At 39.5% G+C, this 13364-nt stretch overlaps 1 protein-coding gene across 1 annotated transcript in view; it reads left to right on the top strand.

Annotated features, from left to right (window-relative positions):
* The window catches only part of MAP3K15 (mitogen-activated protein kinase kinase kinase 15), a 78019-nt gene that overhangs the window by 3822 nt on the left and 60833 nt on the right, over window positions 1–13364 (top strand). The window contains exons 3-5 of the mRNA XM_036304247.1: window positions 1671–1694; window positions 6252–6445; window positions 11439–11607. Coding sequence (XP_036160140.1) covers window positions 1671–1694; window positions 6252–6445; window positions 11439–11607 — 387 coding nt within the window. The remainder of the gene's footprint in view (window positions 1–1670; window positions 1695–6251; window positions 6446–11438; window positions 11608–13364) is intronic.

Genomic DNA, 13364 nt, shown 5'->3' on the forward strand with positions numbered 1-13364 from the left:
TGAAAACTTGTGTGTTTAGGCACAACTCAGTAATGATTGAGAACTTTTAAATATACTTTGGCAAGTTTTATACAAATGCTTTTTTGGATAATATTCTTATTTTGAATGTCTAAGGTGAGTTACTACAAAATTCAGCTAATTAATATTGTTGAACATCTTAATGTTGGTCAGGCAATCTTGATCTGTGTTAAATCATTTGAGGAATAAAACATTAGTTTGTTGACAACAGTGTTACTCAACCTTGATTGTACTTCAGAATCACTTGGAGCACTTGTAAATATCCCAGGTCCCAGGCCATACCCCAGACCAATAACATCACAGTCTTGAGGGAACATTTTTAACCTCCAAAATCTGCAACTAGGGTTGAAGACCAGTGCCAGTGCTTCAGAGTTAACTTTCATGGACATCATAATTTTCTGATAGCAAGTTGGACATTTTTGTGTTTCTTGAGATTTAATATTAACCAGCTTGTTCTGGGCTCTATAATAATTTGGGATTATTTCTTGGTAGAAATTCCACCTTCTTCAGATGTATAACCTGTATGTGTTATATACCACATACACTTCACATAGGTGTGTGCTCTACTATAGCACAGAAATGTGTTTTAAGAAGTCATTCATAAGACATTGAAAGAAGAAACTATTTTATTATTGTACTGTACATTGTAGAATAGTTTCCCAAAAGGCTGTAAACCAATCTAAATTACTTTAGATACTAATTTCTCCTTTTACTGATTTTCACTAAGGTAGTTATGCTTAGAAATATTTAGAATTAGAAAATATGAAAGGGCCCATTATTAAGTATATTTTTATGAGAAACATTAAATTAGTATGTATTTTTCCCAATGTAATGCATTTTTTTCCTCAGCTGTGCCTCAGTGAATTCCTCTGGAAAGTCCTATGACCTAGATAAGTTTTAATTTTTAATGATATGGAATAATATTTTCTGAAATGAAAGTGGGTAGTCAGTTATATCTGATGCCAGAAGAAGCAATCTGCACTTGTCGTCAGAAAATAGAAATCTCAGAACATGTAAAAACGTTTTAAGGGGCAGCTCTAATTGTGTTTTATTTTTGGGCAAATGTTGGCTTGCAGTGCTTAAATGATCCAATCAAGGGCTGCATAAACATTATGCTAAGTTAACTGATTAAAATTGTTGTCATTGCATTTGAAAATTCCTAGACAACTATAGTGAAGGGTCAGGAATCCTACCAGTGACACCCCTTCCATAGGAAGTTTTCTGTGGGAGTGGCAGCCTTCACATGAATGAGTCAAGAAGTGTCTTAGACCTGAGGATACCACGGTGCTTCCCATGCACTTCCTCGCTGTCACTGACATTCCTCACTGGGAAGACAAGGAGTAGGATATTCAGAGCCCCAAACTTGAATCTCAATCTCTCTTGGGACAAAAGCATTGCCATTGTTATAGGAAGATTCTTATAATCATATATGCCCCCCCCCCCAGTAGTTCCAAAGCTAACCAATTTTGATAAATTTTCCTTAGAACATGCATTTTACAATTCTTAAAGGCTCATTTTATTTGAAGCTTTTTGCAGAGGAGGTTTCAACTGATTTATTCTGGATGATTGGTTGGGACAAAGTACTTGCTTATGGAAATTAACTGTTTTTGGAAAAACACTGTATTCAGATCATCATTTCTTTTTCTTTTCAGGATATGGTAACTCAGAAAAACACAGTAAGTATTATATTTTCAGATTTTTTAAAAATATATATTTTATTGGTTTTTCACAGAGAAGAAGGGAGAGGGATAGAGAGTTAGAAATATCAATGAGAGAGAGCGAAACATCGATCAGCTGCCTCCTGCACACTCCCCACTGGGGATGTGCCCGCAACCAAGGTACATGCCCTTGACCAGAATCGAACCTGGGACCCTTGAGTCCGCAGGCCGATGCTCTATCCACTCAGCCAAACCGGTTAGGGCTATATTTTCAGATTTTTAACTTCATAATTGTAAATGGGTAAAATGTTTGCCTGAAAATCCCACAGATAGCAAAGTGATTTCTAATTGTGCCTGTTGATTGTGTTTCTAAGGGGGATAGCTAGAACCCCCTGTCCTCAAGCTGCCAGCTAGCTCAGGCCCCAATCAGCTATCCAGACTGTGAGCCAGAAGGCAAAGTCAGGCAAGTATACTTGTTCTTTGTTATATACTAGGACTGCGAGCCTGACCTGATGGGTGATTGCCAGAGGGGAGGAGAATTGAGGGACTAGGTAAGAGAGGTAAAGGGATTAAGAAGTACATATTGGAAACTACAGAATAGTCACAGGGATGTAACCTACAGCATAGGGAATATAGTCATATTGTAATAACTATGCATGATGCCAGTTTGGTACTGGAAATATCGAGCGGAACACTTTGTAAAGATATGATTGTCTAATCACTATGCTGTACACCTGAAACCAATACAAAATAATACTGAAAGTAAACTGTAGTTGAAAAATTAAAAATAAAAGTAAAAAATAAAATCAAATAAATTATATATATATAATATATATCTATATATATAATATCTATCTATCTATCTATCTATCTATCTATCTATCTATATATATAATTTATTTACTTTTGCTGGAATCAGTACCTAGTACCCTCATACTTCCCACCCAAGTTTTTCTAACAATGGAAAAACATGAACTTATACCCCAGTTAATATGAGGGCTTAGCTACATTTCCTGCCACAGCTAAAAAGAAGTGGTACAGATTTCCAGTTCCTTCTGTCCCGTTTATGTGCTAAAGTTTCCCAATTTGGCTTAAAAGTTCCTGCAATGGCATATTGATAATGCTGTGTTGGTTTGAACTGTATAATAAAGCCCCCACCCTAAAAACATTCAAATAAGGTCATGTCCTTGGAAATTGTGCCAAGGTTATCCTGTACTTTTACGTGCCCCCCAAACTGCCCATCCTTCTAGACCAGTGGTCGGCAAACCGCGGCTCGCGAGCCACATGCGGCTCTTTGGCCCCTTGAGTGTGGCTCTTCCACAAAATACCACGTGCGGGCGCGCATGTACAGTGCGATTGAAACTTCGTGGCCCATGCACAGAAGTCGGTTTTCAGCCTGGACGAGTCTAATTTGAAGAAGTGGCGTTAGAAGAAGTGGGGGGTGTGGGTCTGTGGGGCGACTGGAGATGCAGCGCGGGGGAGGTACATTGTTTTGTTGAGGTACGTTCGCTGAGGTCGACCCCTTCCAACTCTCCCATCCACACTCATCTATCTGAAACAAGTATACAAGACGAGTGTGGATGGGAGAGTTGGAAGGGGTCGACCTCAGTGAAGGTTCCTTAATCAGATTGAGGACGTTTTTAGCAAAGGCCAGCTTAGGAGTACCCTAATTAAGTTAATAACAATGTACCTACCTATATGGTTTAAGTTTAAAAAATTTGGCTCTCAAAAGAAATTTCAATCGTTGTACTGTTGATATTCGGCTCTGTTGACTAATGAGTTTGCTGACCATTGTTCTAGACCTATGTCTTTGTGGTTTGAGAAATTGTGACCTAGACTAGGAACGGTTTCTTTGTTCCCTTTTTTTTCCCCTCAGCCTCCTTCCTAGTTGCCCTTCTAGAAGGGAAGCACCTCATGCCTTTTTTCCTATTTCACCTGGAGTTCCCAGAGGGAGAGGGAGAAAAGACCCTAGGAGGTAGAGTTCTCGTAAAGGTGCCCTCCACAAGGGATCAGGAGCTTTACTTGACTTTATCCCCTCGACAGAAGGCCCCAACCTGAAGATGTGGGGCCCAGGCTTCTTCTTGTCCATGCAGAGTTCCCTACCTGAGGCAAAGCCTTCACCTTCCTCCAATTCAGATTATGAAGTTCTAGAAAGAAAACAAGTGGATTACCACAGCAGCCTGGGTTTAGCAAGCCATCATGTAAAACAAGGCATCAGGGTGATTTTGAGTTCCTCTTGGAGGATAAAATGGGAAGATATGTCACTTCATTTTGTCCCATTTACATACTGATATTGTCTACTTACAGGGGGTCTTTCCTGTTCTTTCTAGATCTCTATTTCTTAAATTACCTTCTTCATGGAGACGGGGACGGGGCGGGGGGGGGGGGGGGTCCAGTCAAAAGAGATTGAGCCTGGGGCCTGGAGGCACAGGTTGTAGTCCAGCCCTCTCTCTGAGGAACTTTGGGTAGTCACTCCACCTCCCTGACCCCACCCTAATTATCAGTGTCCTCATCAATAAAAAGAGGTTGAATTCTGTCATTTTGTTCATAGATAACTTCCAGTACTTAATGTCTGTCATTCCATTTTTGTCACACAAGTGAAAAGGCATAATTTGGATTTAATGCAAGGAATGTCTAGGAAACAGTTATTCCTTAAAACAAGAATTACATTAAGACATGGTGCAAGGAAGAACACTCTTTTTCCATCCTAACTGTTGGATATATCAGGGTCTATTCCAGGAGACTTAGTGTAGTTCTGTTACCATTCTACTTTAGTATACCCTCCTTCACTAGAACTTTCTCCCTCCTAAACAACCAGGAAGTCCTTTCATTCTTGTTCTAATTATACCATGGCATCATTCTCCCTAAGTTTTTGTTTGTTTTTTTAGGAATGAACTTATTCTAAAGGATTTGGGAATTAATCTGCTAAATTTGGCATTACTTTAGAATTACTTTAGGTACTAGTTGCCATGCTTCATGTGGTATGAGAAATTAGAGCATTCAGGGGAACAAATAAAAGACCAGAGGTGGCTGGAAGGTTATAAAATAGCATCTAAGAGAAAAGGGTGAAGGGACATAAACCTTGAGAGGTATTGTTTATGGTAATTTTCAAATGTTGTCCACTAATGGAATATAGACAGTTTTTTCTTCTACTTCAGATGCCATGGAAGTAGGGCAAACTCAAAAAAAGGTTGGGTTCAGCAGAATGAACAGCTCACAACTAATGTTGATTAAATATTGCAGTTGAATATCAAAGTAAATGAGGTGCTTTTTAAATGAGGTTGATTAAATGTTGAAATCAAATATCAAAGTAAATGAGGTACCTTCTGCTAACTTGCCCCTCATTATGGATTGAAGTAATGCTGCTTGGAGCTGGGGTCTGGTTCATATAACTTCAGAGTTTCATAAAATGACTTCTTTTTCATCTATCTTCAGTTATGCTATTTTCTACTGCTTTAAAGATAGTAAAGATAGCCACTTCAGCATTTTAACACTTCAGAAAACATGTTTATATGAAAGATAAAGGTTGTGCCTTTATGAAAACGAGTGAAAATATAACCAACCCCAAGAGATTATCTATTAAACCTTAGAACTTTCTGGTATTTTGTGATTAGTGTACATAGTCCACAGATGTTCTTTAACTTTGTTTTAATTTTTCTTTGTAAGAATAACCATAACTTTAAAGTATGGTATGTATATTTTGCAGGTTGATTTCACCCCTGGAAGTAGCCTCTGTAATTAATGTATTTAACTTTGAAGAAGCTGTATTCCTTACTTGAATTCTCATTTTTAGAGAAAGTGTGTTTCTCAAGATATATCTGCATTAGGGCAAAATACTTAGATAACTTTATTAGTTTAGTTTTTAAAATTAAATGCAAGAAATCAGACGAATTATTTCTGGCATCATGTAAATTCTTTAAAACTTAGTGTCAAAAATTAAACATTGATTTAGTACACTTTAAAGGTACTGTTTATGCTTTACAAAGAATCACAATTCATAGTAAAATTGTAATTATTCCATAGAAAAATAGTTTTACTAGTATGAGTATTATTTGATAATATAAAATTTTTTAAATCCTTTTTCAAAACATCTCTGAGACTAATCATATTTATTAGTATTGCTTCTTGCAAAACAGTTCTTACTCAACAAAATTTATGATAGTTAACTTGTGGTTAAATTATCAAATATATGGCTTTTCCATTGATGCTGAAAAAAAAAAAACCCACAGAAAAAAATGCCCTTACATTGCAATTCTTGGTTATCTTATTTGGGGGGCATGTAATAAAATGATGTGATTTCTGAGATTTTAAACCCCTAAAACCTCTGCCAATGAAGTTCTGAGACATACACAGATCACTTCAGTATTTAAAACCAAATTTTTGTCATATATCCATGAGTTAAAGCTTATGAAATCGAGTGGTTTCCTATTCTGTGCCTAATAGATTTGTAGTCATATTACACAAGTTGTGATAATACTTAGGCATTTTCTCCTTCCCTGTCCCACCAGGTTCCAAGTCCACAGCTATGCTTCTGCATCAATTGCTTTGTGAAACCTTTTTGTTTCTTTTTTCCAGGTATCTAGTGGAAATTATTATTTCATCCCATACACCATAACACCATGTGCTGAATACATTTGCTGTGAGAGCAGTCTCCAGAGGGATGCCTCAGAGTACTTGCAATCCAACTGGGACACCATGCCGAATCCCCTGCATGGGACCTTGGTGGACAGATTCATTAGCCTCCTCAGGAACATCCAAATAACCTCATGGTAACTCCCCTCAGCATTCAACAACCCTGGGCACTTTGTCACAATCTTCCCATCACATTCATGGAGGTGATACCCCCTCAAAAGATCGTAGCACCTGGAGAATGGGGAACCCCTACCAATCATTTTATTTATTTGTTTGTTTCATTTGTAAATCTTTATTGTTGAGAGTATTACAGTTCTCTCCCTTTTACCCCCATTGCCCCCCATTCACTGGCTCCTGCCCCACCCTAGGCTGTCCCTAGATACGATCTTTGTTAATCTCTTCCCACCCCACTTCTGAGATTCACCAGTCTGTTCAATGCATCTATGCCTCTGATTCTGCTTTATTCACCCATTTATTTTTTCATTAGATTCCTTGTTTATTTATTTTGATTTTAGATTCTATTGTTGATAGACATATTTGTTGCCATTTTATTGTTCATATTTTTATCTCTTCTTCCTCCTCCTCCTCCAACAACAATATTTCTTGTAATACTGGTTTAGTGGTGATTAATTCCTTTAGTTTTTTCTTGTTTGTGAAGCTCTTTATCTGACCCTCAATTCTAAATGAGAACTTTGTAGGGTAGAGTAATCATGCTATTCATCACTTTGAATATTTCTTGTCACTCCCCTCTGGCCTGCAAAGTTTCTGTTGAGAAAGCAGCTGACAGTCTCTATGTTTAACCTTTGGCATTTTAATTATGATGTTTCTTGGTGTGGGTCTCTTTGGGTTCCTCTTGTTTGGGACTCTCTGTGCTTCCTGGACTTGTAAGTCTATTTCTTTCACCAGGTATGGGAAGTTATCTGTCATTATTTCTTCAGATAGGTTTTCAATATCTTGCTCTCTCTTCTTCCTCTGGCACCCCCATAATTCAAATGTTGAATCCCTGTAAATTGTTCTTTATTTCAGTTAGTGTATGCTTAATTTCTGATTGGTCATTTTTCATGTCTTTGGCATTCTCACTAATATCCTTGAAAGTCTCATGAAGACCCTCAAGTAACCTTATAACCATGGTTTTGAACTCTGTATCCAGTAGTTTGCTTGCTTCTATTTCTTTCATTTGTGACATGTTTCTTTGTCTCAGCATTTTGGCTGCTTCCTTGTGTTTATTTCTGTGTATTAGGTAGAGCTTCTCTGTCTCCTGGAATTGGTAAAGTGGCCTTGTGTGGTAGGTTTCCTACAGGACCCAGTGGCTCAGCCTCCCCAGTCACCTGAGCTGGGCACTCTAGGTGTGTCCCTGTGTGGGCTGTGTGCATACTCTTGTAGTTAAACCTTGATTGCTGTTGGTGTCACTGAGAGGAGTTGGCCTCCAGGCCAACTGGCTGTGAGGACCAGCTGTGACTATAGTGGGACAGCTGCTGTGCAGGAGGCCAGACCCAGCTGTGAAGCAAAGAGGCTTGTGCTGGGTCTTTGGCCTTTTATTGATAGGTTTGATACAGGCTGTCACCAACTGCAGCATTTTTGAGAGATTTTAGCCAATTCTGAAGCCTGAGCCAGGATAGGCCATTCCTATGGAATAGCTGCTGCAAACAGCTTGGGTGGGGCTGCAAATTGGATGGGGCAGAGTCTTAGGGAATCATCAGGGCAGAGCAAACAGTGTGGGCCACACTGTTTGATACTCAGATTTGGCTGCCAGTCAGCCCTGTGATAGGGGAGGTCCCAGCACAGGAACAATGACCCCTGCAAGCACCCCTGTCTGGGAGAAAGATGCCCCTGAGTTCCTGCCCTGATGCCAGATAGTCCAGTTCCTTTCATTATATGTCTGGGTCCTCCAGAGCCGCCTGGTGCTAGGAGTCTGAGTAAGTTCATGTGCTGGCCCTTTAAATGGAACACCTGGGTCTCCAGGAGCCTCTGTGTCTCTCTGCCATAATCCCTGCTGGTTTTACAACCCATAGTCATGGGGACTTCTCTTCCAAGCTCATGAACCCTAGGCTGGGACCCCTTTCTCCTCAGGGGTGGCCTCTGCAGAGGCCATCTCCCTCCCAATTAAAAAAAGCAGCACAAGTGGGTGTCGGACCAGCCCCTTCCGAACCTCCACTCATCCTGCCAGTCTCAGTGTGCTTTCTTCTTCTCTAGTTGTAGAACTTCTATTCAACCAGCTTTCAGGAGGTTCTGAATGATGGTGGTTCTGTATTTTAGTTGTAATTTTGTTGTGGTTATTGGAGGTGGCGAGTACCAGCATTTACGCCGTCATCTTGGTTCTCTCTCCTACCAATCATTTTTAAGTCATCCTGAAATCCATTGTTGTTCCTTAATACATCACTGAGTTGGGCCATTGAGGTATAGCTAAAAGAGAATAAACCTGGAATTAGGGGGTCGGGGTTGAGCCTGTGTCTGGCCTCAATTCTCTGTAGCCATTTTCTCATATAGAAAATAAAGAGGTTAAGTCATTGATTTTTTTTTAATGCTCTGAGATTCTGTGTCTTAAGATCATATCTGAAGATGATTTCCTCCCACCTCTCACCCCAATCAGTTACTGAGGTTGTTAAAATGCTGTAAAAGTTGAGATGCATTATGTTCAGCTGAAGCCAAACTGACCTCAGGATGTCCTGTGTAGATTGATGTTGGAGACGGTGGGGAATACTGATTCAGGTTTGGGTTTGAATCCTGGCTCTGGCTATTCCTTGCTGTGTAGCCTTGTAAAAGTCAGCTCACTTCTTTGTGCCTTAGTGCTCAATAAACCATGCCTTAAAATATTCTTATTCTACAACTTGAAGGCAGAAAAACGATTCTACTTAACCAAAGGATCTAGTTATTTTGCTTGCAGTCCATTTAAAGGATTTACTCCTGTAAGTTGTCACAAGAAGGATTTGTCCTTTCAAAACAAATGAAAATCTGAAGCACTGGCTGAACAGACTTAAAAAATGTAAAGGGCCACATGTTCCACTTTGGATCAAATCATGGCTCCTTGAACTGCGGAGCATTACTACAGTAGTATTGGTGTTTGGTACACAATAGTAAATAGTCTGTTCTCTTTTTCTACTCCATTAACTCTTCTCTGGATGTAGCTTCTTCTACAGACTTTATGGGAAAAGAAAACTGGAGCTCTGGCCAGGTAGTTCAGTTAGTTGGAGCTCTGTCCTGATGCGCCAGGCTTGTGGGTTTGATCCCGAGTTAGGACACATGCAGGAAGCAACCAAAGAGTGAAAATTTAAAGAAAAGAAGACTGGAAATCCAGACATATGTGGCCACATGCCAACATAGAGAGCAAATGGGGAACTTTTGTAGCACATTCCTGCAAAGCCTCTTTCAAGCACATCTTGCTAACTATTGTCTTATTGCACAATGAATATTTTAGTGAAGTTTAGGAAGAAAGCTCTCCCTAGTATCATCTTTTCAGGTCTGACAAAGAGGTAGACTAGCTTGAATTTGCCAGATGAGCGAGGTCTTTTCAAGAAGTGGACTCAAGTTTTGTTTCTCAGTCCGTGTGTGTGTGTGTGTGTGTGTGTCTGTAATCAGTAGGAAAATAACTCTTTTGATTTGGTTTCATTTCAAAGGACTTAAAATACCTGCTAGTTGATTCACACCTTGAACTGGCAGATACCTGGCAATGGCTAGTGAGAGGTTAAATGGTGCAAATGGTTTAAAAATATCTATAATGAGGATGGCAAAGTTTTTAGCTCAAGTGCCAACTCTTAATTGGTAAAGGCTGCCTGGAGCCTTGTGCTGAAAATGGGTTGGGAGCCATTTCCAAGTTCACATTCATTAGCAACATCTTCCCTGGTTCCCAGAGGTAGAAATGGCTGCATGCTTATTACATATTTGATGTCCTCAAGCCATACTCAACTTGGTATTTTGTTTATTTACTTACAAGCTACTGTTCTTATTAGGTTTTTTAGTTTAATAAAACTATTTTTCAGAATTACCCTTGAAAAGAAGACTAAACTAAAGTATAACATTTTACTTGTCAGGCTAAACCAGGGGTCCTCAAACTACGGCCCGCGGGCCACATGCAAATACAAATATTGTATTTGTTCCCTTTTTGTTTTTTTACTTCAAAATAAGATATGTGCAGTGTGCATAGGAATTTTTTCATAGTTTGTTTTTTTTTAAACTATAGTCTGGCCCTCCAACGGTCTGAGGGACAGTGAACTGGCCCCCTGTTTAAAAAGTTTGAGAACCTCTGGGCTAAACTAATAATGCCTTAATAGCTTTGATGCCTTTATAGTCCACCAAATGAATAATGGCTGTCATCCAAGTTAATGACTCATTAGATTAATAATAGAATTTTATGCTCAATAATAGAATTTTAAACACTGGTAGAATCTGCTGATTTGCTTATCATTGGGGTAATAAGCAATAGGCCAGAAAATAAAATATTAAAGCAATGCACTGATATGTATATGTGTTGTTAATCCTCACCTGAGGACATTTTTTCCATTGATTTTTTAGAGAATAGGAGGGAGGAAGCGAGGGAGAGGGAGAAACATCTTTGTGAGAGAGACACATTGATTGGTACCTCCTGCACACACCTAACCAGGGCCAGGGCCGGGAATCAAACCTACAACCCAAGTACATGCCCTTGACTGGAAATTGAATTTGTGACCTTTTGGTGCAAGGTCCGATGCTCTAACCGTCGAACAACACCAACCAGGGCTGCACTGATATTTTTATATCAGAGTGCTTTCTGTGAGGCATTACTTCATTCTTCAAATGTTTTTTTAATTCTTCTTATAAGCATTGGACCAGCCCATGTATTGTATACACAGTTATTTGGCATAGTTTTATAGTTAGTCAAAGTAAGTCACAGTTCTTATATGTTTCTCTTTTTCTGAAGACTTATTTAATTGAGCTTATTCTCTTTTTTTAATGAACAGTGTAAATTTACTCTCTCTAGTTAAATCATTTCAGGTACTTAATGGGTTGACAGTATTAACCCCTGATTGACAATACCCAGTCTTCATTTAAAAATTACTTGGAAATTGGACCACAAATTTGAATCACTCTATGGTCATTATAAGTCAGACTGGATGCATGAAGATGCAACCTGAGGTTTTCATGTTTCCCTTCCAGTGTTTATCACAAAGAAACCTTGTTAAATGACATCCAGAGAGCCAGAGAGATATACAAGGGCAATGAACTGGCAAAGGAGCTGGCTAGGATCAAACTACACATAGATGATACCGAGATTCTGACTTCAGATATCATCATTAATTTACTGCTGTCCTACAGTGATATCCAGGTATGCAATATAAGTTTAACTGAGGTTAATACATGCAGAGTTCTTCCTTGGCATGAGAAATTCCTCATATGAAGTACTTTTATACTAGGTGCACAGTTAGGTAGCTGTTGTATAGACACAATAGTATGTGGCTACATCCTAGGTCACCTGTATCTGTTGTAGTGGAAATATTGGAGAAGGTTTTGTCATATCAGATGGCTACTCCAACAAAATCTCATATATGGTATTGCTCACTAAAAGAAATGCAGAATTTAACAGGTTTTTTTTGTTTGTTTTTGTTTTTTAAAATATATTTTATTGATTTTTTTTTTACAGAGAGTAAGGGAGAGGGAGAGGGATAGAGACTTAGAAACGTCGATGAGAGAGAAACATCTAATCAGTTGCTTCTTGCACATCCCCTACTGGGGATGTGCCCACAACCAAGGTACATGCCCTTGACCAGAATCGAACCTAGGACCCTTCAGTCCGCAGGCTGACGCTCTATCCACTGAGCCAAACTGGTTAGGGCAGAATTTAATAGTTTTTATGCACTTTATGGTAGGCATTGTTCCAAGCCCTTTGATCCTAATTCATTTCATATTCAAAACAAGCCTATGAGTTGAATACTCTGATTATCCCCATTTTGCAAATGAGGAACATGAGGCACAGAGAAGTTAAGTGACTTGCCCAAGGTCACACAGCAGTTGGCAAGGTCAAGGATTCAAACTAAGGCAACTGGCTCTATTGTCCTTGCTCTTAACTCCTCTGCTATGCTGCTTCCTTTAGGCCTTTGTCACTTCCTTCTTTGTTTACCATCACCCATCAGTGACAGGAAGAGCAGGAAGAGACTTCTGGAGAATTCCTGAGACAGGGTTTGTGGGATGTGGTACCATGGAAATGGGCCTGTCCTCCTTCCAAATTTAATTCTGTTGAGCCATTTCTAAGGATATATTGACTTCCTCCCCTTTGAGGAATGTACAAGGCAATGTACCTTATCTGCATAATTCCACAAAGCCATATTGGGGATTATTGGTTAGAGGTCTTTAAATCTAAACAAGAGAGGCATTCATTTAGGACCTGAACCAAGAACAGAGTCAGTCACAAAGGAACTCATGCCCTTAGTGATAAACAGATACATCTAATTGATTTTAATAGGATTTAACAATGATTAAATTATGCTCCATGGGACAAGAGAATGGGAATGGCCTTTTTTGAAGTCTTTCTTCCTGAGCTGCTGCCTTCCTCCTGTCCTTGCCTTCACACATCTCTTCTTTTTATAACCTTACATTCGTGGAACTCTCAGGCGTAAAGGTGAGCCAGAAGCTTCTTGGAATACACTTTCCTTGGGCAGCTGCATCCAGGTGCAGAGCCACAAACAGGCATGGGATTTCGGTGGGAAGTCCTGTGCTAACTATTTCTGGCTCTCAGCAAATTGGCCAATAACAGTAATTCTAAGCCTGGCTGAAAGGGTAGCAGATGGTACTGCTCAGAGGGGTCCCAGATGAGACAAACATGGTAGCAATTTTCCCTAGGTAATTATGCAGTTTAGGGCAGTGGTTCTCAACTAGGGGACATGTGGATAGTGTCTGGAAGCATTTTTGGTTGTCACATCTAGGAGGTAGAAGCCAGGGATACTGCTTAACAGGATAGTGCCCCACAACAACCAATGACCCAGCCCAAAAATCTCAATAGTGCCAAGGCTGAGACATACTGGTTTAGATTAATTCATTTGTTTCTGGCAAAATAGGAATGACTGGGATGTTACTTCCCTTTATGTA

The sequence above is a fragment of the Myotis myotis genome, unplaced genomic scaffold, assembly GCF_014108235.1.
Source record: "Myotis myotis isolate mMyoMyo1 unplaced genomic scaffold, mMyoMyo1.p scaffold_m19_p_4, whole genome shotgun sequence".
NCBI lineage: Eukaryota > Metazoa > Chordata > Mammalia > Chiroptera > Vespertilionidae > Myotis > Myotis myotis.